The following is a 27,973-nucleotide window of genomic DNA, read 5'->3' on the forward strand; positions in this document are numbered from 1 at the left end:
AAGAGAAGGAAGATGTGATCCATAGAGGAAACACTCGACGCTCGTAAATGTTGTCGACTTTACACGGTGCAACATCGTGGAAGAAGAAAACTTCCATCTAAAAATAATTTAAAAGCAAAGCAGACCTCGATCGAACTATAACCAATCATCCAACCAAGACACATATCTTCAACAAAAAGTAAGTATAGAACAAATTAACCTTAAAAAATAAGAAAGCTATATAAACGAGTATCTAGTTGCAACCAATCAGGTGGTAGGGTTACAACAGAAATAACTAGGACCCTAGTAACCTAGGGAATACTAAAGCCGATCGAAGCTTTTTGTAAAGCATTGAAAGTTTAAGCGTCAAGCGTATTCTTGTAGGACAGACTTTAGTAAGGAAATAACCAGAATGATACTAGTACTTCTACATGTTGTACATTCGAAGTCAGTTGCCAGCGCGCCAGGCAGGACCGTCTATCCAATCGCCCAGCTCACGAGCCGGCCTCGTGTGCGCGCGCGACACCCCGGACGGAAAAGGTTCGTTTTCTTCGCCGGTGGCCGCCTCGCAAGCATGCCGAGGCGGGGCTCCTCTTCGCGTCTTTTAACGATCTAGTACAACTCGTGAAATATTGAATTTTTCTAATTCCTCATTTCTTCCTTCCTTTAAGAAAGAACGAAAGTAAAACATACTTCAGCTAAACGAGAACACTACACGCGAAAAGTATTAAACAACAACATAACAACACAACAAAAAAAAAGCCAATTTAAAACTCCTCTTAAACGTGGAGAGAGTTCTTGGACAACGAGGGCTTCTAATCAAAAAGCTTTCTCGAGGTCGTTGTCTACGTAAGGTATAAAAGAGGAAGAAAAGCAGAAGAAGTAGGAGGAGGAGAAGGAGGAAGAAGAAGAAGAAGAAGAAGGAGAAGGAGAAGAAAAAGAAGAAGGAGAAAAAGTAAAGTAGAAGCAAAAGAAGCAAAAGGAAGAACCTTATTCTCGTTTACGGTGATCAAACTCGATTTGACGAGAAGAAAAAAACCTATAACGCATGTAACGTAATCTACATTGTCGAGTCTAAAACGTTGTCTTTGCCACACTACGTAGTAGTGTCATCGTCAGTTCTTGAAGAGAAAGATAGGAAAAAGAGAGAGAAGGAAAAGAGACGAAAAGGATTGTCGATCGTGTATACAGTTTGTTAGAAAATGGACACCACACCACCGGTGATATAATAAAAGAGAGTGCGCTTTGAAGTAAGAGAGGGAAAGGGAGGGAGAGAGAGAGAGAAGTATTGAGGGACAGAAAGAAAAAACGAGAGAGGGGAGGAGGGAGTCCAACGGAACATCCACGAGTACTGAGGGCCAAGAACGAAAGAAAAGAAAAGAGAGAGAGAAAAGAGAGGGTCTCAGGGAGTGTGCTAGAGGATATAGATGAGAGGGAAAGCGAGGAAAGCTCGTGTGTGAAAACCGGCCGAAGGAAATCCTCCTCCTCCTCTTCTCCTGGTACCGTCCACTACGTCGGCTTTTTTCTTAGGGGGAAAAAAGGAGGAGAGGTCAGGGGCAAGTAACAAAAGAAAGAGAACGAAAGGAAGAGAAATCCTGTATGGAATTTCTTTCGAAAAAGGGAATAAAAGAATAGAAAAAAAAAGGTCTTAAACGTTTTCTCTCTCTCGTAACACCGTATTCGCGTAATAACCCTGTCACATCATCCTAGTCAACATAGTCATCTTAATCATCATTATCATCATCTAATAAGAGGATTGCAAGAAGGAAAAGCGGACCGGGAGAGAGGGCCATGCCTTCTTCCTTGGCCCTGTGACACGCGCCAAGCCGCGTTCAACCACACTAGTACTACTACCACACACTACTACTACTACTACTACTACTACTATTTTATTCGCTGGGTGAACCTCCTCCCGGAAGAGAGCGTACTCTCGAAGAAGCGATTAAGTTCTCGGTGCGCGACACGCATCGTGCCTTACTCGTAAGTTTACAAGTAAGTGATGAAATGAGAGAGAGACTTTAAAACAAACCAAAACAAAAAAAAAAGCATAATAATAATGATAATAATAAGAAAAGAACAAAACGGAAAGAAAAGAACCATGCGCGCGAATCAAAACTGCATTCCTACTACTACTACTACTGCTACTACTTCGTCTCTTCTAACTTCACGTCGTTTTTATTTCATCGGTCGTCATCGTTATCATCATCATTATCGTCATCATCATAATCATCGTCGTCATCGTCGTCATCGTCGTCATCATCGTTCTTTTCGTCGTCATCGTTGTACATCGTTGTCGTCATCGTCGTCTCTGCACTACTAACTGAAAGTGTGTTAAAATGAAAGAGAAAGAAAGAGAAAGATAGATAGAGTAAGAGATAGGCTAAGAGTGAGGTCGAAGTTTCATGAGCTAGAAAGAGAAAAGAGAGAGAGAGAGAAAGACAGAGACAGGCTGAGAGTAAGAGAGAGAAAGAGAGAGAGTCGGAATTTCGTCCGGGCGGACGTGCGCTCGAGGTGCGCGCGCGAGCCACGTTTGGACACGCGGAGAGGGAAAGGAAAAGAGACCGTTATTTTCAGGCTGCAGCCGGCGGCGGCAGCGCGCCGATTTGCTTTTGGTGGGTAATACGTGTGCTTCCTCTACATATATTACTACATTCACACATACACTCGCATTTACATATATATATATATATATATATATATATATATATATATATATATATACACGAATTTAGTAGAAATTCGAAGACTGTGCGAATATTTTCGGAAATAAGACCTGACGATGACGATGATATGATGATGATTAGAATTATTCAAAAGATACGAGTTTCTCTGTGTTAAAACATATGCAACTGTTATGTATGCTCTTTTTAAAGCCGGCTTCTATCTCTCTCTTCCTTACTATCTCTATCTCTCTTACTCACTCTCACTCGTGGCTCTTTAAACGGTTATATAGGTGCGAGCGCGCGTGCGCGCGCGCATACTATGCTCGACCTTCGTATATACGTGCGATCATTCGCATGATCGTCGTTCTGCTCGCTCGTCGCTTGCTACGTTGTGCGTTATATTCCCTTTCTGCTTTTCTCTCTCTCTTTCTCTCCCTCCCTCTTTTTCTCTTTCTCTCTTCGTTTCGCTAGCAAACCATATTTATCTTTCCTCTTATGCGCGTGTCGCGTTGCGCGAACCAGACGCGAGCGATCGCACCGGGCGTATCGTCGTCTTCCATTCTTCCCTAGTTTCTCCTCCTTCTATTTCTTTCTACTCCTGCTTCTGTTACATTACATTACTACTACTACAACTATACTATTACTATATTATTCTACACTATTATTATTGCTATACTATTATTATTACTACTTGCTACTACTACTATTCTACTTTACTCTATCCTTATCTATTCTAATCTATTCTACTTTACTACACTACTACTTTTACTACTTCTTCTTCGAGATAGAAGCTTCCAGTTGGGTAAGAGAAAAAGGAACGTTCAGGAGCTATCTCACAGTAGAGAGAGACGACTATCGTCAGACGTCCTCCATCGTTACGTCGTCGGCCCTCTCACACATATGCGAACACGACGACGGTCAACAGCTGATCGTCCAAGCCGTCCGCCATCTTCGCGCATGCGTGAGATGCATCGACGAAGTAAGAGTGAGACAGATTGAGTGAAAAGACGCGCGCGTTTCAGCCACGCACACCAAAAGATAACTGGAGAAGGGGAACGATCTCTCTCTCTTTCTTATTTCTTCACCGTCGATAGGGTCCAACCTATTCCTTCTCTCTTATACATACTACACTCATCTGATATAACAGAAGAGAAAGGGAAATAAGCTTCGTGGGCCCCTTCTTTCGTGCTTTCGGTCCGGGGGTCCCTCAACCTCTTCTTCCTTTTCTTATTCATCTTCTTTCTTCTTCTTATTCCTATTCTTATTTTTCTTCTCTTTTGAATTTTCGCCGTTTAGAATCGTTTCTCTTTCTTTCCTTCCTTTCTTTCTTTCCTTCCTTTCTTTCCTTCCTTTCTTTCCTTCTTTCTTTCCTTCTTTCTTTCCTTCTTTCTTTCTTCCTTCCTTCCATGCAACTTCTCCCCCGCATGAGCCCGCGCCGGCTGGCCAGCCAATCGATGCTACGGTTACCCACCGCGACGCCCGCTTTATCTTCCAGATAACGGGCCACCAATCGATGACTACGCGCCGTGCGTTGCTCCCAATCCCATTGGTCCCCCGCGACAGCGACTGTCGCCGGCAGTGCGGACGCGACAGTCGTCTTGGAATCTTCGACTTCTCTCTCTCGTTTTTTTCATTTCATATCACTACACCGTTCCCTTTTCTTACTCGTCATTCATTCATTCAAAAAAGTGTCTTTATTTTCATTTCCAGTTTCTTTTATTCTCGTTTTTCTTTTCTTTTTTCTTTCATTTTTTGTATCCGTATGTTGGATGAAACATTTTGTTTTCATCATTTGGTAATTCGTCTTAGGGAATTCGTATTGGTTCGTCGTTGACTAAATTCTTCGTAGACGTTGATATCAGAAAGAGCGAGACAGATATATTCATAGGTAGATTCTTTTTCGTTTCAATGTTCATCGAATTAGTTCATTTCTTTTTCTATTTCGAGGTTATTTATAACCTTGTCGTACTTAATACATGCACGCATATGTATTATCATTTGTAAATTAATCTCATGGGGTTTTTTTGTAGAAACATTGTCAATTCTATGATCCTTTTTTTCTAGTTTCTTCTAAGCATACTTCGTTTTTTCCTAAGTCACAAACCGTTCCTCGAAAACACGTGCCGGCTACTAGGTAGTTAAATGAGAGAAAGAGAGATAGAGATAGAAATATAGAGATAGAAAGATATTTTTGGAACACCCTGTATAAAACTAGTACGTGATATTCTTTCTCTAACCAACGTATATACACAACGTATGTATCATCGAATATGATAATAATAATATATTCGTTGGTTTAAACGTTGAAATACGAGAATAAACGTCATTTCGATGTCGTGCCTTGGATCTGATTTTCTTATTTCCTATGTTAATTGTCAAGAGATAAGGAAATCCAATGTTCGTAAGAGATAATCGTAATATGAACAAAAAGTTTACGAATTCTTCGTATTTTCTCTAATTAATCGAGCAACGAACCGTCTAAGGTATTTTAGAGATTTCTCTCTTTGATATGTATATAAATATAAATTATTTATTTATATTTATGTAAATATTAATATTATTATTAATATTAATAGAAATTAAAAGAAATAATATATCTACGTTCTAACAATTCAATGCAATTTGTTTAAATAATAAATTTTTTTTTATTGTTCTGCTCTTTTTTTAGCCCTTTTTTTATTATTATTATTATTATTATTATTATTATTATTATTATTATTATTATTATTACTATTATTATTATTATTATTATTATTAATCGTTCATTGTTGACATTTACTTGTTGCCGCATAGAACAATATGACTTTCCGTTAAATGATTAGAAATTTTGATATTATTGCTATATTATGCTTATTATTATTATTTCAGGTAATCGTAAATAACAACGATGCCACGAGTAAGAAGACAAGTTGTCCTGGAAGACCCGGCTAGGCCTGTTACGCCGGATATGATGGAAACCAAGTTGTGTAAGTTTAAATTTAATAATTCGTTTTGAATTTTTTCGTTAATAGACAATTTTAATTTAATATTTAATACGAATTTCTTTTACCCCCGTGATTTATATCAAATACGTTGCATGTAAAATTGGATTTTTTTGTCAATGTGTTCAGTAAAAACTGAATACCTGGACGATGGTTCATTAGATGAGATCCAATCGCAAAAGGTATCCGAGGAAACGCCAAGTCCTCATCTTCAGGATCATCAATATGGTCAAACTCCTTGTTATCAAGTGTCCAGGAAACCAGCTCAACCATCACCTCGAACCGAGGTATGTTGTTGACGAGAAAATTCACTTTGTAGTTTCACTCTGTTGAAATTTACAAAAACAAACAAAAAATTTAAATAAAAGATAAATTTAAAAATAAAAACTATTTTTTCTATATCAACATTTTTCAACCTATGAGACCCGAGATCAAGTATTGAACAACGTTCAATTTTTAATTGACCGAGAAATGATAACTGCTGTCTAATTTCAAAAGTTTTAAAAAGTATTTCGTTTTTAAAAAAATTCGATGAAAATATTTTCAAAATGTCTTATCGTAAGTTTGCGAAAATTTAATATAGTAGTAGTACACTTAAAAATAATATACAGAGACTCCAGTGAGTCAGGTTTTTCAAAATTTTATATTATATAATATTAAATATTATATTAATATTTTGATAAAATAAAAAATTTATTTAATAAAATTATAAAATATTATTTACAGTTTTAATATAATATAAAAAGAGTTGAGAAACGTTGTTATATACAATAAAAATAATATCCTTGCAAGGTCTCAACACATTTATTTGGGACTTTAGCAGATATCGGTACAGGCAGTTAAAAGAAGACTGAATTTGGAGGTTGGTACGACAGGAGCTAGTCATTCTACGTTTAAAGCACCTAGAGGTAAACGTAGAAGATCTGGGTCTAATTCGTTAGCCGGCCATACGCCTACAAAAAGTACGTAAAAATAATGAAAAAAAATCTTTATAACATTTACCTATGTTTATTCGTTTTGTTTCATGCCTCATGAATTACATTTTTATTTAATATTTTTTTTTTTTTTTTTTTTCCAGGCAAAACCGTGGAGAGAACACGTTACGATACGTCGTTGAGTTTACTTACAAAAAAGTTCATACACTTGGTCGAAAGTAGTCAAGACGGTGTAGTTGATTTAAACGTAGCATCTGAAAAGTTGGAGGTACAAAAACGTCGTATATATGACATCACGAATGTTTTAGAAGGCATTGGAATTTTAGAGAAGAAAAGTAAAAACAATATACAATGGAAGTACGTTGATTTATTTAATTAACAAATAACTCAAGTTATACAGAAAACCATCAACCCCTTAATGATTTTATATTAAGTAAATTTTAATTATAGATTTTTTAATTTAATAATAAAAATAACTTCATTAATTTGCTTTAGTTTATGAGCATAAAATTGAATTACGGCTTGGTAATTGTACTAATTGCATAATGTAAAAGCTGTTCTATGAACAATTGATAATTATTTTGCAAATTAAAAATCATTAAATAATGGAATCTAATTTTTTTGTTGATAAATTTCTGTATAACATAGTCCAAATAAGTCGGTGGTTATGTTTGAAGTTATGTATATTTTGATTTTTATATATTTGAGTTTGGATTGTTTAAAAATATAAAAAAAGTAAATATTTATACTCAACAAATTAATTTGTTTTACAATTAAAATTTTAATAATATCATTAAAGATAGAAAGAAAATGTGTATGCCTGTAGGTGAAATTATTGACTTAGACTACTTGCGTAACCATCGTCTCAAATGATACTACAATTAAGGATAATAAAATGTAACCGAGTTGTGTGTCTCTGTTTAAGGGGTGGTCAACTGCCTAATGACAGGAACGATATCGCTAAATTAAGGAAAGAATTAGCAGATTTGGAAGCTAAAGAGAATACCCTAGATCGATTAATACATGGTGCTGATCAAAATCTTAGGGAACTCTGTGCGGACAGGCAATATGCTTACGTAACCTATCACGATTTACGTTCAGTCCCGATGTACAAAGACCAAGCGATAATGGCGGTTAAGGCACCACCAGAAGCAACGCTTCATGTCCCTCAACCTATCATCAACAGTCTTGGTCAACAGAAGGTAATTGTAATCTAATATTTTGAACAACAATAAAATCAAATCAAATTCACGCTGTTACTTTGTATCCACAAGTGTATTATCTTCGAATTTTATTTGTTATTTTTGTGGTCTTTGTTTAATTCGTTAAAAGAATAAATATCTCTGGTGTATAATATATACATTGTTTTAGCTACAAATGCACATAAGGTCGTCGCACGGTGAAATCGAAGTATTTTTATGTCCGGACGATGCACCGGTTAAATCACAAACGTCAGGGTATTCGTCGACAACACCACCTACGCCAACGCCAAAACAAAACCCAACATTATCGACAAGTTCACTAATGACAGCAGCAACGACGACGACGACGCGAACCGTGCCTTCTGTTAAAGAATCGGAATTAACTTATCTTCCTCCGGAACTTTTAGTCGACGCAGTTCATAACGAAGTTCGTGTCAAACAAGAATCTAATCCGGTCGTTAGTGTTCTAAATAGTTGTGCGAGTATGCCATCTTCGTTGAACGATGTTAGCAGCAGTATAGCGGGTATGAGGAACGCATTGCTCTGCGAATCGGATGATTATGGACCAATGGGTGGTGGCAAGTTCCAACTACAAACAGAGGACCAAATGGACGCTCCAGGTAGGAATACCTGTAGATAACATCAAATCTTGCTTACGATTGCATAAACTTTTAAACAGAAAATGGCTATCCTATCTAATCTATTGTTGCTCGAATATTTCTTCATATCTGTTCCTTTTTTTCTTTATCTTTTTCTATATTTAATTTTAATTCTTTTTGATATTACTATTATTAATTGAGCCAATTATTTAACAAATCGATTAATTCAACTAAACGAAAAGAGTAGAGAAAATTGATAAAATAATATACATTGTCATATCATGAATGGATGTTTCAATGATTAAAATTTAAAAAAAAATTCGGAAAGTTGAGTTAATCGATTTTGCCTGTTGTAAACAGCTTAATTGTTAATCTCTTTGTATATTTAATATGTGAAGGGTTATCAAATAATATTGCTTGCTTTTTTTTAACAAAGTTAAAGAAAGAAAGAAAGAGAGTATGGGTATTTTTTCAATAAATTAATTATAATTTTTAGTATTTTTTTCTTTTCTTTCATTCTTTGAAATTTGTTTAATTCTTTGTTTTTATTTTTCTTCTATTTTTAATCATATCATATCTTTCTTTCATGATACTTTTTCTGTAATCCAAAAATTGGTACTTTGTTGTTTATTTTAATTGTACATCATTTTATTCAACTTTTTCATTGATTGTATATGCTTTCTTAAATTTAATGCAGCGCAGTAACCGAGCATGTAAAGGTGCACTTTATTGTGAGAAAATTAAACGATTAATCTTCTTTTTTGTATGTAATATATAAAAACGAGTTAGTATAAATAATATAAAAGAAAACGAAGAAAAAAATATGCATTATTGTATTAACAAATTTATTATTCGTTTCCTCGTTTTCTTTGATTGCAATTTACATATTGTTTATATAAAAATATTTATATAAAGATTTTAATTACAATTGAAGCTTTTAGCTAAAAAGCATCTTTTAAAAGATATTTAAAAAACAATTATTATCTATTGTACAAAAAAAAAACGAAGAATATTTAATTGTCACATTATATACTTTGTACAATTTTTCAATTTACATTTTGTAAAAATGTTAATATAATTTTTTTCATGTAACTAAAAATTTTCTATTGAATTATTATTTTCTTTTTTGTTTTTATTTTTGTTTATTTTTCATTTTTGTTCAATTCTTTTCTAATAAAGCTCAGTTTTACACTTCGAAATTACGTACGTATATATGTATGTATATCTATGCATTTATATGTGCATATATGTGTATAAATACCTGTATACTTTTTATAAGCACGTATTTATTAAATAAAATATTTTTTTCTTCTCGTGGAAAAGGTTTATTGACAATTTATCCACTTGAGAAAGAAATATTATTTTTTATTTTTGCATGGTAAAAGCTAACTCGATGATCACTTATCAAATTAATCGTTTGAAGAGTAATAATAGCAAATGACATTATGATAAAGAATATCATGACAAAATGTGATGATGAATTTTAATTTAATTTGCTGATATACTTTTCAAACGATTATTAACAAAATGATTATAGAAAAAAATGAATTCGATTGATCGCCGTACCCTGATGGAGCTCTGGCTGTGACTTGTGTGTTGTTTAACTGAAAATCACATCACAGGCAGAGTTCTAATTAGGTAACGGTTTCTAGCAGCCATTTATTATCCGCCTTTGGTAAAGGTATGTTTTTTTTATTTAAAAATATATTTCATATATTTGTGCCAATAATTTTACAAATCTATTGACTCCAAATAAAAATACAATTGATTAAATTTATTATACTATGTTGTGGTTATCATTTATTCAATGGCCATATAAAATTTGTTTGTTCAGTGATATTTTAACGAAATTTATATTTATTAATAAAAAAAAAAAGAATTAAAAAGATAAACATTGGTCAAGTGGAGTTAATCGCTTTGGGTTGTAAATAATTCATTTATCATCTCTTATTATTACTTAATAATAAATAAATTAAAATTATGGATAACAATAAATAAAATAAATCAATTATGTATACAGGGTTGCATTTATCGAAAGGGTCTATATCAGACATAAATTTCGTTCTCAATGAAACTACATTCGATCAAAACTTTATTTCTAACAAACAATAACAAAAAATACTACTCTAATAAATTATCTATAAAAATTCAAGCATCTGAACTTAATTAAATCAAATAAACTAATCTTTTCGAATCCTCATAATAATATTACATCTATAAAAAACGTATAAATGCGACCTTGATATTAAAATTTTATTACATGCAATATATACACGATGTTTACCTCATACACGAATGAATGTTTGCTTGATCCATTCATAAATAATATTATTTTTCTGATGGAAATTGTAAAAGTCCATCGTGTTCGTCTGTTTTGTTTCAGATTTAAGCATTCTCGAATTTGGAGAACACCTGTTACCCTTGGAGCCGCCATTATCCGACAGTGACTACTCGTTCTCGTTAACTACAGATGAGGGTCTATCGGATCTTTTCGACTTTCCGATAATGTAATATAATAGAAATGTCATCGCTATCATCATCATCATCATCATCATCATCATCATCATCATCATCATCATCTCATCATCATCATCATCATCATTGTCATCGTTATCACGAAGGCACTTTCGTCTTTTTGAACTATCATTATGAGTTCGCCTCCTTGATATATAAAACATGACGAAGTTGCTTATCGGGCACCTAACGATTAATTATTATCCTTAATAGTTAACGTAATAATTATTTTTCTTCTCGCTGTTTCGTTACACATAACACAAAAGAAAAAAAAAAAGAAAACGTTCTCGCCTCGTTATCTACAAATAATACTATTATCGAGAAATTCATTTTAAAATCCCTTATACATATATTATTAAATTTCTAATAATAATATAATGTTCATTATTTTTTTTCTTTTCTTTTATTAATTTATAAAAATATCAATCCGCGCGTAATATTTCATGAAAATTGAGATTTTTCTAGAAGCATGATGATTAAAAATGGAAATAAAAGAAAAAGAAGTATTTCAAGATGGAAAATATAAAATAATACAAAGAAAAAAAAAAGAAAGAAAAATATATAAGATACACAACAATAAATGTTTCTTCGTTTCGTTTATTTAGTCGCGAATGGTGTATATGTAATATTAATTATTATTATTATCGTTGTTAAATTTTAAATAAGAAACTAAATTTTTCAAACGATCTCTATAAATATTTTAGTAATATTGGATTTGTTTTTTTTTTTTTAATTTGTTTTTTTTCCAATCTTTGTAATACTAATTCTTAAATTTTTTTTTTTTTTATTAAAATCACAGATAAGAAATTTCTCTTTTATAATAAATTGAAAAACAAAATAATGATGATGTTAAATTTTAAGAAAAAATTATTATTATTATTATTATTATTATTATTAGTATTATTATTATCATTATCATTATTACTATTTTATTATTATTGTCCTTATTTTATTATTGCTATTATTATGATTATTATTCTTAATTATAATTGTCATTATTATTACTATTATTATTATTATATTAAAGAAGCTGGAATTTATTTTTAAACTTTCAAGAAAAAATTATGAAATATGAGTTTTAATACGCGAGGCACAAGAGAAACATATCAGCTATATAGTTTTAAACAAACAAACAAACAAACAAACAAATAAATAAATAAAAATAAAAAAAGAAAAGAAAATAAATCGGCGTTTGCGTGTAAAAGAAAACTTGACAGGTACAACATCAATGATAATAAAGAATATTATTAATACTACGATATGTTTTTGAAAATAAAAAAAAAAGAAAAAAAACAAAAACTTGAATTTCATGTGTAACGATAACGTGAAGCTTCATCATATTCTCTAAACGGGATACGACATAAATACTTACTAGAGACGCTCTTTCTGTGCAATTTATTATTATATTACAAACAAAAATAATAATAATAATAATAAGTAAATAAGTTGTGCGTTGTAAGGGATATATTATGTGAGGGACGGTATACAAAGAGAAGAGAGACTGGGCCTATGGCAGGTAAACAAAACAAAAACAAACAAACAAAAAAATGATCGTGTTTTCTTATGTAATTTTTATTTATGTATATATATATATTTTTTTTTCTTTTGTCATTCTATTTGTTTCATCTCTTCGTTTTCCTTTTAAGTTTGTTTTTTATTCGCAAGGATATAAGGATAATTATATGACGTCATGAGAAATTGTATATTTGATAAAAATTGTCGCTTGCACATACTCCTCGTACGATGTGTGTGTGAAATGTTTATTTGTTTAAATAACTTGACAAATTTTATTTTTTAAATATTTTGTTGTTTCAAATCGTGGTACAAGCAAAGAAACATTGTCACTCGTTTAGACACACGTATATATATATATATATATATATATATATATATATATAAATTAGAATAAAAATTTGTTAATATTGCGATCGATTTGCACGATCAATTTCACATTGATAAATTGTTTGTAGAAAAGAAAAAGAAAGCAGTAAGTGCGCTCGGTAAGATGTAGTTTTTATTCTATATACTTTTGTAATCCTACAAACAAACAGACATAAAACACACATACACACCCACATTCGTCGCGTATATTATTAAATGACGTATGAGTATATATACGTCTTACATTTAATATATGTATATTATTTTATCTCAAATTGTGAAGAGAGAGAGAGAGAGAGAGAGAGAGAGAGAAAAGAAAGAATGCACGTATGCATGAAAAAGAGAGAAAGAGTGTTTGCAAGTGTGTAATAGAAAAAGTGAAAATAATGAGAGAAAATTTCACTATGTATTTGTTATATTCCTAATTTTATTATTCTTAATTATTATTATTATTATTATTATTAATTATTATTATAATTATTATTAATTCTTATTATTCTTTTGTTTGTTAGATATCATATTCTTCAAATATTTTTCTTAGCATGTTACGAAATAAACACGGAGACGAACTCACAAATGTACAATGAAAGATAAACACAACAAACAAACAAACAAATGACAAAAAAAGAAGTGAATTAAAGTGAAGTAAAGTAAAGTAAAGTAAAGTAAAGATAAAAGAAAAAAATCTTCGGCTATATCGCCCACGTATAAACGCATATTTAATTGTAATTGTAAACTATAATTGTCTTTTAAGGATTACTTTCAGGATACAATAATTAGAGAGAGAGAAAGAAAGAGAGAGAGAGAGAGAGAAGTAAATATCCTCTTCTCTGTATTTGTCCTGATTAATTAAAAAAAAAAAAATAACAAAAGGGATTTTCTAAGAGAATCGTGAAAACAACCAGCGGTACCCTTGAATTCTACCGCAATGTAATAATTAAAAAAGAAAAAAAAGGGAAAAGAAAATTTTTTAAAAATAATTATAAAGTACTAATATACAAATAACAAGCGGTATTGGAAAAAATAACAAGAAGAAAAATAAAGATTAATAATATTATAAAGATGAAGAGAAATGCTGCCCTAAAAGAAAAAAAAAAAAGAAAAAGAATTAAACGATTTATTTGCTAATCATTTATAATAATGTAATGTTCCTAGAGAACTCAAGTGTACACTGGAGGTGACTTCTTTCTCTTGGAAGTTCCTTACGGGATGTACCCTAACGTACAACAACTTAGTGTACGTCCAGAAGCCATAGTGCCTACACACAATAATAATCACACCCCTTTCTGCAATTGTATATAATTAAAGTAAAGAAAAAGAAAAAGAAAAAAAATACTTATATATCTATACATATATATATATAGGACATATCGTATATATGTTTTTATATATACGTGTATGGATATACATTTAATATACACACGATCAAACACACAAACACATACATTTTACGAATGTAATAATAATAATGACCCTAATGGACAAAACACAGATGCTGCTAACACCACCATGGTTATATATCGCAAAACACAAATAAAGTAATATCAGTTAGTTATTTTTTATTACCATTAGTTATTATCATCATCGTCATCGTCGATATCGAGAAAGAGAGAGAGAGAGAGAGTCATAAAGAGAAAAATGAGTGAAAGGATGTTAGTTTATATATATAAATATTATATATATAAATATTATATATATAAATTTCACTTATTATATATACTTATACATATATATAATGAGTAATCACACGCGTGCGCGCGTTTGTGTTTTTGTAGAAATGAAATAAGTTCTGTGTGGACATTGCGCAGAAATGGAATGATTTAAAAACTTATTATTATATTATAATGTGTATATTAAAAGAAAAAGAAAAAAGAAAAAAAAATAATTATTGACATAATTTTTAAAACGAAGATTTAAATCGTTGGGTGCTTGTTATATATATATAAAAAAAAAGTATTGCGATATCGTTTTAATGAATTATTTTTTAATAAATCTACGTGTTCGTATAATCGATAATTTTTTTTAAGAATTTACTCAATAGACGAAAAAAAATGTGTTTTATTGTTATATATTATGATTCATCTTTTTCTTTGTTTTTTTTTTTTTTTTTTTTAATTATTATTCAATCTCGTTGTGAACCTGCACAATGTCCGATATGAAAATAACAACCAACAGCAACGAGAGAGAGAGAGAGAGAAAAAAAGAGATAAACTTTACAATCATACAGTTGAAATTGTATGAGATGATTTATGGACTTTTTTTTATTTATTAATTTTTCTTTTTTTATATATATTTGTCTCCAGTTTTATTTAATTTTTTTTTCCCCAGTCCCCATTTTTTAAAAATCGATTCATCAATGTATACATCACGTACATTGTGTGAAATAAATCGCAGCAACACGCTTTTTTCATAACGCTTTGTGCAACAAAAGAGAGAAAGAAACAAATAGAAAGAAGAGAGAGAGAGAGAGAGAGAGAGATCGCAAATAGCGCGTATGAATGTTACGAATGTATGAAAGTGAAATTTACACGATCGAAATTTGTCGATCCCTTTTTCGCGCCCCTCTCGTCGTCGACACACAACAGTGAGAAGTTTAATCAATATTTTCTATCTGAATATTTACAAGGATATTGCGAAATCTGGATATGTAGGAGCTTAGATAACGATTTTACATATATACATACATACATAAATAATTTAGAAGTCCTCTTATCCCCCTCTTTCTCTAATTCAACCCCCCATCTCTCTATCCAAATAAATCCCCGTTTCATCTCTAAAAAAAAAAAAACGAAGAACAATTACAAATTGATAAATTTGTTCTTGTACAAAAATGAATGATTATAATTCTGTGCATAATTGTAACGAATTATTTCTTTAATGAAAATTACAACACCTCGTATCGTCAGATTTCGTGGCATCTTTTTTCTATTTCTCTATGCATACATTATCTATCATAATATATATTTATTATGATAAAAAGAAAAAAAGATAAATCATCCCGATATTATTTTTTATCCTAAAGTTTTATTCTCTAATACAAAGTTAGTGCATATGAGATCGCTTTTATCAAATCAAATTACGCCTAATATTTGTATTGAAATTTTATTCGAAGACATTTGGATTGTTTTTTTTTTTGTTTTTTTATTTCTTCTATTGACTTTAAAAGAAATTATCTTTATTTTTTTTTTATTTTGTATATAAAAGAAAAAGGAACAAATAAGGAAACTATAGGGCACTTCTTATCGTCGATCAATTGCAATTGATCGAAACGACAAATCGATTATTATATGACGAATGAAGATTTTTCTCAAGGATTTGAAATAAGATAATCTCTAATGAATGAATAATAAAAAGAAAAAGTTATAAGAAAAGAATAAAAAAAGATTATAAAATTAATAAGCTTGTTTAATATTGTATTATACAAGCATTCGTATTTTTTAAGTGCTCATATAAAATATGCGTATATATAGATTTATGCTCTTGAATATTTCAATTAATCAATTTTGCATGAAGAAAGTAATGTATACAAATTTAAATATTAATTTAACAATCACGAAATTATTTAATAATATTTTATTACGGCGTAAAAAAATATATCAGAAATATATATATATATATATAGAAATACTGTAGAGTAAGAAGGGAAGTCTGTCTTTGGTAACAATTTTTGCAACAAATAAATGTTTTGGTATTTTAATTATATTTTATTTTAAATATTTATCTAATCTCACGTAAGTTCTTGTAAATATTTAAATTATATTAATACATAAATCTATATAAATATACGCCCGACATATGCCCCTGAATAAAGGCAACTCAAAATAGATTCTACTACCCCATCGAATCTTTTCTATAGTTACGCTCCTGATAAACGTTACCATAGTAACCATGAAAATATTGGCGCCAAGAGCAAGTTTTAGTATAAATCAAACATGAAAGCCAATAAATATTTTGTTCCCCATATATTATACATTATTATAATTAAATCACATTTATTTAATTTAAATATTACATAATTAATAACTAAATTATGCGCGTGTGATACAGTTTTAAAATTAGCGCGTGATATATATATCGATATGACATCGTAACTGTAAATCGAGAATTTCACGAGGACAAATGTAAACAGGAACGAAAACGTTCAGTGCATCGACCTACCTCAATAATATTTGCATCAACCTATCCCAGCACTTTAACGAGTGAGTATCTTATGATTATTTTCGTAATAATAAATGCATTTAAATAAATAATTCTTGTTAATATTATTCATTTATTTAAAATAAAAGCATAATATGTAAAATATGGTTAATGAGCAATAAATTAAAATCATTTATAATTTTCAATGATTATGTTTGTTAACATTAATTAATTAGCGTTTTGTTTATGTCATATATAATATAAGAATATTAATCATTATTTTTTAATATTGATAATAATTATAAAAGATTATTAAAAATCTAACTCCGATAACAGCGACTCGTTGCGGTCAAATGTGTGATTTTGAAATAGATGAATGAAAAGTTAGGTTAATTCACGATATCGAAATAGATGCATAAAAAGTTAGGTTAGTTGGCATTACCAAATTGATATTTCTTAAGATTTTTATATCCTATACGAATTATTATTAAAAAATTTATTGTACATCTTGTTATAGGTTAAGTTTTTAGAATTGTTATTTGTTTGATTATAATTATGACTTCTCCGTTTTTGATAATACAAAGATGTATATCAACTTCTTGTATTAGTTATGGAAAGAAAAATTTTCGTAAATTTGAACTTATCAATAAACGTGGTGGTCGAGTTTTCAAAGAAAGGCAAAGGACAGATCCATATCCGGAATATCCAATAGACAGTAAGTTCAGAATTATTTAACACCTATTGTCATCATTGTCATCATCTAATGTTTTAAAAATAATGATTTAAATTGTACGTCAACTTTATTAGATTTTTCTTTGTGCAGAAAGAGGAGTAAGAGATGTAGGTTTCAAAATAGGAAAAAAATATGTTTGTATACCAGAAATGATACCGGAACTTATCGTTCCATCTTTAGAAGGTTTTAATTTGAAACCTTATGTGTCATATAAAGCGGAAGTTAGTCAAGGAGAATTTACAGCTCAAGATCTCTTCAACGAGATATATGCTAAAAAGATCAAAGAGGATTTTGAGAAAGATGATTTACATCCCAATGGAGATCCTAAGAATCCTAGTGAATACGAGAAACTTACTCCAGAAGAAGCATTAGATCGTGCTAAGAAAACTGGCACTGATATATTTTGTGATGGTGTTCCTAGCAGCTACATTCGTGAATAGGAAATATTTCTGTATCATACGGTAACAAAGAGATGCTATTAAAACATTATCAATGTTTTAAACTGGAATGTGGTGTTATATTTAATGTTATAATAAATTATAAATAAGTATTTCTATATATATATATATAAATATATTTAAATTGAATTTAATATTAACTCCTTGTACTATAACAAAGTGTAAGACTCTTATGATATGCTTTATAACTTATGGCATAAACACGAGTCTTGCTCGTAGTGAATCTTATGGATTAAACATAAAAAGCACAAATATGGAATGTAGCTCCATGTGTTAAATTGTAATATGAAGGATTAGTTAAATTTCTATACATATTAATAGATGAAGAAATTAAATCAAAGTTTTGATCCTCATATGTTTTTATTTGGTACATTCTATGCACGCGCTTATACATATGTAGATGATTTATAAACAGTAACTACTGAACTATCATTTGTAACGAATAAAGAAACGAGCAAATATCTATTTTCTCTAGGAGGACAAAAATGGAGTTTCCATATACATCTTTATTAACTCGTGTGTGTGTGTGTTTATGTGTATGTCTGTTATTATTTATAATATCTCTCTGTATGATGGTAAACTCGTGTGGCAGTCTTAATTCAATAGCAAATCATTGCTCTACCAAATATCGCAGATGTTATTTTGTGTTAGACCGTGCATTGCAAAACCAATAATCGATAATATCTTACAAACAGTCTTTTTACAAAGTATATATATAAATACATATTTATATATATACTAAAATTAAAGACACATACACTAGCATATATTATCTTGATGCGCGTAGAGATGAAATGAATTTTATTGCTGATTACAAATGAATGGAATACATCATTTAAAATGATCCCAGTTTAAAAATGTAATTACTAATCCATCGCTCCAAAAAGACAAGCTTAAATGGATAAACATTATCTTCTATCAATCAGTGGCGGTTTTAGAAACAAATTTTTCAATTCCTGAGTCTTACGCATATTTTGTTTGAAGTTCTAAGCCTTTTTTAGAATGACAGAGTATTTTTTCAGAATTAGGCTAACTTAATGGCTATTGATCGATACACATATCAAAAGACTTTGAGCAAAAGTTTGATTGTTGTTTCTCTTCCTTCTTGTTTTTTTTTTTTTTTTTAATCATCTTCCTTTGGGTAAAAAATGACAGAAAATTCGAATAGTAAAATCGTTGTTGTCAGTTGTGCGCGGCCGGTATTGCACTCTACTGACTAAAAACTACTAAACTCTAAGATTACGTATTATTTGCATTAAAAAGTGCTGTATTCATATCAAAATGTAAAAACATTGTTTTTTTCTTTTTCTCTCGATACCATTTCGTTTTACTTATGTATCATCATCATCATCATCATCATCCTTTCCTAACAGATATAATAGACGATCGTGCAAAGCTAAAAAATTCTATGTAAAAATACAAAAGCTTTGTTTTTAAAAAAATGTACTCTCTGTTCTTTAGGTGTTCATTCGTTCGTTATTATTTATTATTGTAAAACATATGATAATGTCTTTGATGTTATTGAGCTTTGGAGATTTTATATCTGTGGAGTAAAATTGACACCTATTGTTTAAAATATGGAAACATATAAAAAGTATATATGCATTTATTCTTCTTTTTTTCTTCTTCTTCTTATGAAAAACAGTTGCGACAATTAAGATATATTGAATTTAATAATGATTGCCATTAAATTGATCTTTTCTTTATTGTTCAGTGGTGTTCTATCCATCTTTCTAATATCGTATTTATATTTATTTCATTAGAGTTACTTTTCTTTTTTTATTTCTTCTACTAAGACGAAGCATCTCAAATCTGATTGCTTTGATAACATTTCATGCATAAATTTGTAAAGCATATATATATATATATATATATATATATTTATATTTTATATATATATATATTTATATTTTAATGACTTCTGTGTTAAACATTTTTACAGAATGCAGCACTTCTTTCGTATTCTTACATGCCAACTACAATTTATTATCGACTAATATTATTGTTTTCTTTTATTTATTATGATTATTTCCTAACGTTAACGTTATGCACCATTAAAGAAGAGTGGAAGGATTTAAACATATTCTAATTTTTGTACATTCAATATTATTAAAATATTTCTTCTAATTAAAACAACAACAACGCAACATTTTAACGAACAATTAGTTTTATTAGTTCTATTGCCATTTCCACTCTCTTTTATTAGTCGAAAAAAAAGATACAATTTAAAGTGGCATATGTTTTCCCTCATATTATCGATGTAACAATTTTCATTTATTCTTACAGCTTACAGCTAAAAACATGTTTATAATACCTCGTCATTGTTTTTGAACACTTGCGTTCTTCTTCTCATTCAGTGGCAGTAGAGAATATCGTTGGTAACATTTATATGGTGTAGAAATTCAGTGTGAGTTATTATTATTATCATTATACGTGTAATATATAAATAATAATAATATATTTCTAAAAATAATAAGCGATAGAATTATTCTGCCAGATATAGCCCGATAAAATAATCAACCTAAAGGATCAGAGGGAAGTAACATTTACGAAAGAAGACATATGCCGCTTATTTTCCAAAATCAATTTGATTGGTGTTTGTTGTTGTTAATTATCAGTCTATGATATAATTAGATATTTGACTGATCGTATCAGTCATGTAATAAGGCAGGCGCACATGCTACTGTATGACAAAGATTTAGTTTTTCTTTTTTTTTTGTTTGTTTTCTTTTTTTTTCTTTTTTTCAAAACCAATTTTAACATCTTAATAATAATTATTGCATTTTGCATAAAAAGATTAACCCTGTACCATTGGATATGATAACGACGATGTATGTATGCTGCGCGTACAGGATAATTTCCATTGTCATATAATATTATGACCATATATTCGTATTCTACCAAAGAGAGCTTATAAAAATCATATAAATTTTTGACATCCAGTAACATGTACTATCCACGTGGTTAGAGATTCTGGGTGTGTAAGCTAGAATACAATATTGATTTTTTTTTTCATAACGTAAAAGCGTTAATTATAAAGAAATATTTAATAAGTATACGTCAAGTAAACCCCTCTCGTCATGCTTCCAAATCTAAGATCAAATGTACATAATAAGACTAATATAACATTATGTGGAAAGACTAGGAAGGCAATATTGTTTATTATGGTTGTGTATCTTAATCTAGCTTTACAGACTCAAAATCTCTAAATTATTACTAAATACAACAGGACAGATATTCATTCCATTGGATCCCCAGCATTTTCAAATATGGTTGAATGCGTGTTGTTTGTAGTGGGCCATAAGAAGCCCCCAACACTGCCAGGTGGCAAATATGATGCACCTCCACCTAGTCCGACCTGATACGTTCAAATAGCTGTTAAAATTTTATTTTAAGCAAAGGCACGTGCGCATACATTATCATCAATATGAATATTTATTGTACTTTATTACATTACGAATTCATATATTCACAAAGTGAACATATGCTGATAATTAATAGTTAAAAATAATAATAATAATAATAATAATAATAATAATAATAATAATAATAATAATAATAATAATAATAATAATATATTTAAATAGCCAAATGATTAATTATAAAAATATACAAAGCACTAAATATATATACATGGGTAGAGATATAATAAATACAATTTTTACAGCACATTGATTTTTACACAAAAAAGGGATTTGAGAGAGACCATGCATACGAATTGAAATTAATTTGTAGTAGTATATATAATAAGTAGGCCAACTTAAACTTAATGTAACTGTTTATTTCTTTCAACATAAATTTACTAAAGAATAACAATTACTGCATAAAGGTGTGCTAATATAATCATTTTATAATAGCAGTCACAATAATAATAATAATGAAATAATAATAATAATAATAATAATAATAATAATAACAATAATAATAATAATAATAATAATAATAATAATAATAATAATAATACAACAAACCGGCAGAAAATCTTAATTTTTACAATCTACTACTTTTCACTACTATAAATCTAATTGAAGCAAGTAAGCGGGATCTAAAGCTTTATAGTTTATAAAAAATGTAAAAATATAATAGGTATAAAACATACAGCCACAAAATTATTTATAGCTGTGTATCACAGTTTTCATTTACAAAAAAAAAGTTAAATAAAAATTATAGCCTCTATAGATATACATGTATGTATGTATATACTTGCACGCGTGTATATACTAATGAAATTTTTACATTTTTATTTTTTTTTTATAGAATTACCTGTTGACTCCATAACAGCGTCCGTTCAGCTAACTGACAATCTGCAGCTAATCGAGATGGTAAACTCTTCCACCTTTCTTCTTCTCGTTTTCTATCTCTATTAAAATCAGGATCGACGTGTCCCTGAGATAAAGGTGGTAATATTTGTGTTCTCTGGGCCATTTTATAACTATCTTGTCGCGAAACATGATCGATACGTCTACTAGATGCATTCGTCGATACTGGAATTGGTGTTGGGCTTCCACCTGCACGGTGTCTGTGATATAAATTTCGTTTCTGTTGTAACATACGTTGTTGTACCAAAAGTTGTAACTGGGTACCAGAATCACCACGCATTTTAAATTGTGGTTGATTTTGAGGTGGTGTCGATGGTGGTCTCAAATGAACAAGATCTAAATGTCCTTTAGCTTTACCAGAATCTGTAATAATATTTATAAAATAGAATAGTTATATTAAGATGGTAATATTAAAAATTATGCAAAAATAGGAAAACAATAGGAACAATAAACTTACCTTGAATACTTCGTTGCCTTGTAGTAGGTCTATCACCTCCTCCTTGTTGACAGAAAAGTAATCTTGGTCCACCATCTGATGCTCTGCGTCCTTGGGAGGCTCTGGATATTCTACCAGTTATTGGAGAGGGACTTTTAGGTGGTGGCGGAGTACAAGAAGGTAAACTACTAGTAAAACAGTTTGCTCCTGTATAATCTGGTGGGCAACCGGAATCAAAACTAGATTCGAAAAGATCGGACGATGAGCTGCCGCTACCACCAGCAAGAAATAATGTCGTTCGACTAGGAGGATCAATAGGATCCATAAGTGGACTATCAAAATGTTGCTGGTAATCGCTTAATCTTCGATTGACAATTTGACTGTCGATTCGTTGGCTGATGTCATGGTCTAGGCCAAGCCTGTGCTCTTCTAATTTAATTTGCGCTTCCCTCAACTCGTCGCCACTTGGTCCTTCTTCTAAATCACCTTCTGCACTGCAACAACCTTCATCGGTCGAAGAGCTCGTTGAACTGAAGCGTTTACCTCCCCTGCTTACCTCGTCTCTTGTTCTAAAACAAAGCATGGATATTGATCTGTTATATTTAAAGTTATTAGAAAATTTTCCAGATTTTTTTGATCCCTCGTATAAATTCATTGACACAGGCTTACGTAATAATCTTCTTCTTATACCACTACAGCATATAAATGAAAAAGATATCATTATCATGTCATTAATATTATAATACATCATCAACATATTAATCTTCGTAGTTACAGACGCATGTTAAATTTGAAATAAAAAATAATTAATGAAACTTAAAAGAAATTCGAACGAAATTAAAATATATATTAATTTCAAATGATAATAATAATAATAATAATAAATAAGAATGATAAAGAAAAAGAATAATAAACGTAATCCATGGCGTTGTTTAAAAATAATCATAAGCAAAATAACAGAACAGAAAAGCAAGAAAAATGAAAGAAAGAAAGTTACCAAAAACAAAGTGACAGCAATGCGCTTCCAATCCAACCTGTCGTGACAAAATCTCTCCAATTTTCTGCACGACCCGCCAATAAAGATCAACGTCCCACTAAGCTATAGCTGGAAATAAAAATTAGAGGATTAAACATAGGGTACTATTTTTTATATACGATTTTCTTGAGACTGGCAGGATTGGAAGTAGACCTCTTTTCTCTCTCTCTTTCTCTTTCTCTTTATCTAATAGCAGCATTGAAAACAAACTAATATCTTTGTTTTTTTTTTAAATCAAGCAAAGAAAAAATTAAAAATATACCTTGACTTGAATTTATCTTCTTTTGATCTAGCAACCGTGGGCCAGCAAATATTATTCGTCGTACTGGTGACACGATGTTGCTTCAATCTTTCAAGTAATAAGAAATAAATAGCAGCGTGATGATCATAACTGCTGTTTCCTAATGACTGTTGAGATAAAGAAAAATAATATTATTAATAATAATAAATGATAATAATATAATATTTTATTAATTGTATCTTTGGAGAATTTTACCTGTCTAGTTCGTGTAATATCTATGCCTAAACTATGCATAAGTCGAAGTATTTGTTCGTTAGGTTCTTGAATAGATGGTGACGATCTAGTTATAATAGCTGAACAAACAGTATCTGCTGAACCTGCCATCCAACGATGCCTTTTTATTTGTGGGATTGTGTATCGTTTTGCAGGTTCCAAAACTAACATTTTACGTATGAGACTCTCGCAATCTATGAAAGAATAAAAAGGAAAAAATATTACATATATAAATCGTGATTATAATCGACTAAAAAAAAAAAAAAAAAAAAATAAAATATAGTAAGTAATTGAAGTACACGTGATATAATATAATAATGTACCTGTACTCATGAAATATGGAATACGAAATCTACCGCTTAACACGCGATCTCTTAAAGATTGAAGTGTAGATCCATCAAAGGGCAGTGCACCACATACTAATACATATAACACGACGCCTAAGCTCTGTAAAATTATTAAAAAACATACATGTATATATATATTTTTTTTTCTTTTATGGTAAACATTATCTGATACATATATAATTTTTTTGTTTTAGATAACAAGAAGTAGAAGAAGAAGATATATACCCAAACATCAATTTCTGGACCAGCGTAATGTTTTCCTCTAAATACTTCTGGAGCAGCGTAAGGAGGGCTTCCACACCATGTACTCAATCGCTCTCCAGGTGCGAATCTATTGCTAAAACCAAAATCAGCAATCTTAACGTTCATTTGAGCATCTAGGAGCAAATTTTCAGCCTTCAAATCTCTGTGAGCTATGCCTGTCGCATGGCAATATTCAACTGCAGATAGGATTTGGGCAAACGTTGCCCGTGCTCTTGGTTCACCCATTCTTCCATATTGTGCTATGTAATCGAATATTTCTCCTTTACTTGCGTATTCGCATACCTAAATAAATAGAAAATATGTTTTTATATTTTATTAAACGCATTGGCTTAAAGAAATATTATATTATAGAATATATTTTCTATTTGTTCTTACCATATATATCATATTTTTAGTTTCCATAACTTGATATAATTTAACAATATGGGGATGTTCTAGTTGTTTCATAATTTCAACTTCCCTATAAACTTTTTCTAGATTAGTAGGATCTAGTTGAGTCTTATCGATTATCTTGATAGCAACCTAAAATAAAAAAAGAAAACAAATTATAGCATAATTTATAGATAACAATTATAAAAAATAATAGGAACTAGTATATGTACCTCTGTTTTGGTGATTCTATGCCTAGCTAATTTTACTACGGCAAAGTTTCCTTTACCGATAGTTCCTTCTATGTCATAGAAACCCACACGGATTTGCTTTTTACCTTGGCTAGTTCCGGTATCCATTTTTATCAAATATTTTTCTACCGTTTACAAGTGAACAATATTTTGGATACTGTCAATCCTAAGCCTTTATTCCTTAGCGATCTAAAACATAGACAAAAAAAACAAGACTAATTACCAAAATGAATCATTAAATTTTCATTACATTAAATCAACAAAGATATCATAGAACACAAAAAAAAGTATCATTCATAAAACAGAAATGCATTGAAATAAAGAAACTTTCAATTCATTAAAAAATTTCTCAAACTCTGGAACGGTATGTAAAAAAACTCTTTATCTTTCTCATTACAGTTAGATGACATCGATGGTGGAAGTCTTTTCAAAACTGATCATTGTGAATGAGAACGCGAAGAAAAAAAAAAGAAGGGAAAAAAGAATTCAAACGAGATGAGAATGGAAGGTGATCATAAACGTACAAGTAAGAACTGGCACGAAGAAGAAGAAGAATCTTGAAACTTGAAGTAGAGGAAAAGGATGTATCTATGTCGAGAAAGTGATTCAAAAAAAAAAAAATGGAAATGGAAGTAAAAAAAAAAAAAGAAAAATGAAGAAACGTCGAGAAGATAAGTATCTCATGGACTAGACATATTCTTCTACGAACTTTTACAACACGGATAGCCGGGAGATATATAAAACCGCGTTTGTCGTTTGGGTTTCTTTCTCTATCTCTCTCTCCTTTTCTATTTCTTTTTCTCTCATCCCGGGACACCCCCACCTTTATTACTTCTCACGTAAGTACTGCATATCTATCTTCTCACGTTAACTCGAAGTTACGTGATGACAAACAGGGGACGGATCTTTGACGTATTTACACCCAGCAAGTAAGTAAAATCAACTGTCGAGGTTGCAAAAAAAAAAATCCGGAGAATATAGAATTATTTTTCGTATATAATATTATCTCGTATCATTTACGATTGAGTTGTATAAATACAAGAGGAAGGGGGGAAAGAAACAGGGTGGTAGTGGGAGGGATCGGAATAACGATAATTAATTAAAAATAAATCGATATGTTACATGAAATATAAAATATATATATATTCTAGCCAATACGTTCGTGCGTGGGGTTTCTTAATCGTGTTGCTTAAAAAAAAAACAACAAATTCTCTTTCAAGAATATAATTAATTAAAACTAAATCATCATATTGCATATAGAATATAATAAAATGATTAAAATATTATTTGTAACGATTTAAAAATGATTTAAAATGTAAAAAGAGAAGTAATATTTAAAACTAAAATAAAACTCGTACGAATTTATAGGGCAACCCAGTATTGTATAAAAAATATTGCTGCATCTATGTATAATAAAAAAGAAAAGAAAATTATTTAAGATACTAGACACAATAGGAGAGTGCATGGGATGCAAGGAATAAAGAAAGATCGAAGAAGAGAGACCACCCCTTTCTCTCCTTCCCTTTCCGTACCTTCCTCTTTGTCGTCCTTGTCTTTGGTGTTTTAGGACGAAAGAGAGTGGAAAGGTCGGCGCTCTCCTCTTTGCCGGATAGACGTTGTGTCTCTCTCCGCAACAAGTACGGCAAGTATTCGTGAGTGACGTCATGGATCGAGGACTACCCCTCGTACGTATCTATCGACCTATGCCGATCGATAAACGTCCGGCGGTCTTCAATAACGATATATATCGCCGAGAATGTGAGGGAGAAAAAGTAATATTTTTTGTAAGTATTTCAAATAAAAGAAAGATAGAAGAAGAAGAAGAAGAAGAAGAAGAATCAGCAGCAGTAAATTTAATATACAATTTAATATCACAAATTACATTTAAAAAAAAAAAAGAGAGAGAAGATAAAGTGAACTAATCTCATCAGATCAACGTTAATAAAATAATACGTCCGTACGAAAGAAAACGAAAAAGAAAAAGAAAACTTACTTTAGAAGCCGGTCAATGAGACCATCCAAGTCTATGAGGATTTACGTCGTTAATTGTTTTAGGATGAGGATGATAAGTATTGTAATAGACGTTGGTATCGTCGACCTCGAGGGGTACGTCGCACCGGGAGAACAGTGCCATCGGTAGAGACGTCGCCCTCTTTGATATATCTTTATCTTTTTAGATATCCCTATTCTCTTCTTTTTCTTTCTTTAACACTCTTTCTTTTATTTTTTTCCCTCTCTCTCTCTCCTCTCTCTTTCTCTCTTAGAATTCTCTTCGTCGGTCACGGAGATGTGCCGTGACCGCACGCGGTCCGCGTTACTCTCGTGACGGCACGGCGGTTCGATACCGACTGACCG

General features: G+C 30.6%; 3 protein-coding genes across 18 annotated transcripts; 2 read left to right on the forward strand and 1 right to left on the reverse strand.

The window, feature by feature from the left end:
* Positions 1-43: 43 nt before the first annotated feature.
* LOC107063933 (E2F transcription factor 1) lies at positions 44-15,661 on the forward strand. Of its 13 annotated transcripts, none has more exons than XM_015316126.2 (8): positions 44-178; positions 5,511-5,608; positions 5,753-5,910; positions 6,444-6,585; positions 6,702-6,915; positions 7,484-7,760; positions 7,930-8,380; positions 10,743-15,661. In XM_015316126.2, the coding sequence occupies exons 2-8, from the start codon at positions 5,530-5,532 to the stop codon at positions 10,868-10,870; spliced, it is 1,449 nt and encodes a 482-aa protein (XP_015171612.1). In that variant the 5' UTR covers positions 44-178; positions 5,511-5,529; the 3' UTR covers positions 10,871-15,661. The 13 variants fall into 13 exon arrangements, with proteins under 13 accessions (XP_015171612.1, XP_089035529.1, XP_089035528.1 ...); XM_089179403.1 differs by having other exon boundaries at positions 5,786-5,910; XM_089179402.1 differs by lacking the exon at positions 44-178 and adding an exon at positions 209-2,591 and having other exon boundaries at positions 5,786-5,910.
* Positions 15,662-16,853: 1,192 nt separating this feature from the next.
* mRpL41 (mitochondrial ribosomal protein L41) lies at positions 16,854-18,216 on the forward strand. 2 transcript variants are annotated; one of them, XM_015316456.2, is made up of 3 exons: positions 16,854-16,953; positions 17,409-17,606; positions 17,715-18,216. In XM_015316456.2, exons 2-3 carry the CDS (start codon positions 17,447-17,449, stop codon positions 18,062-18,064), a joined length of 510 nt encoding a protein of 169 aa, XP_015171942.1. In that variant the 5' UTR covers positions 16,854-16,953; positions 17,409-17,446; the 3' UTR covers positions 18,065-18,216. The 2 variants fall into 2 exon arrangements, with proteins under 2 accessions (XP_015171942.1, XP_015171935.1); XM_015316449.2 differs by lacking the exon at positions 16,854-16,953 and adding an exon at positions 17,100-17,318.
* Positions 18,217-19,174: 958 nt separating this feature from the next.
* Positions 19,175-27,953, reverse strand: LOC107064102 (serine/threonine-protein kinase SIK1). Of its 3 annotated transcripts, none has more exons than XM_015316439.2 (10): positions 27,612-27,953; positions 25,601-25,807; positions 25,374-25,520; positions 24,960-25,280; positions 24,711-24,834; positions 24,370-24,581; positions 24,136-24,281; positions 22,859-23,406; positions 22,346-22,764; positions 19,175-21,440 (listed from the first exon to the last, which is right to left on the reverse strand). In XM_015316439.2, the coding sequence occupies exons 2-10, from the start codon at positions 25,724-25,726 to the stop codon at positions 21,321-21,323; spliced, it is 2,163 nt and encodes a 720-aa protein (XP_015171925.1). In that variant the 5' UTR covers positions 25,727-25,807; positions 27,612-27,953; the 3' UTR covers positions 19,175-21,320. The 3 variants fall into 3 exon arrangements, with proteins under 3 accessions (XP_015171925.1, XP_015171915.1, XP_089035522.1); XM_015316429.2 differs by having other exon boundaries at positions 27,151-27,953; XM_089179396.1 differs by lacking the exons at positions 19,175-21,440; positions 27,612-27,953 and adding an exon at positions 27,151-27,462 and having other exon boundaries at positions 21,843-22,764.
* Positions 27,954-27,973: the final 20 nt, after the last annotated feature.

This window comes from Polistes dominula, unplaced genomic scaffold (genome assembly GCF_049000335.1).
Source record: "Polistes dominula isolate Pdom_NZ unplaced genomic scaffold, Pdom_raw_medaka contig_373, whole genome shotgun sequence".
Lineage (NCBI taxonomy): Eukaryota > Metazoa > Arthropoda > Insecta > Hymenoptera > Vespidae > Polistes > Polistes dominula.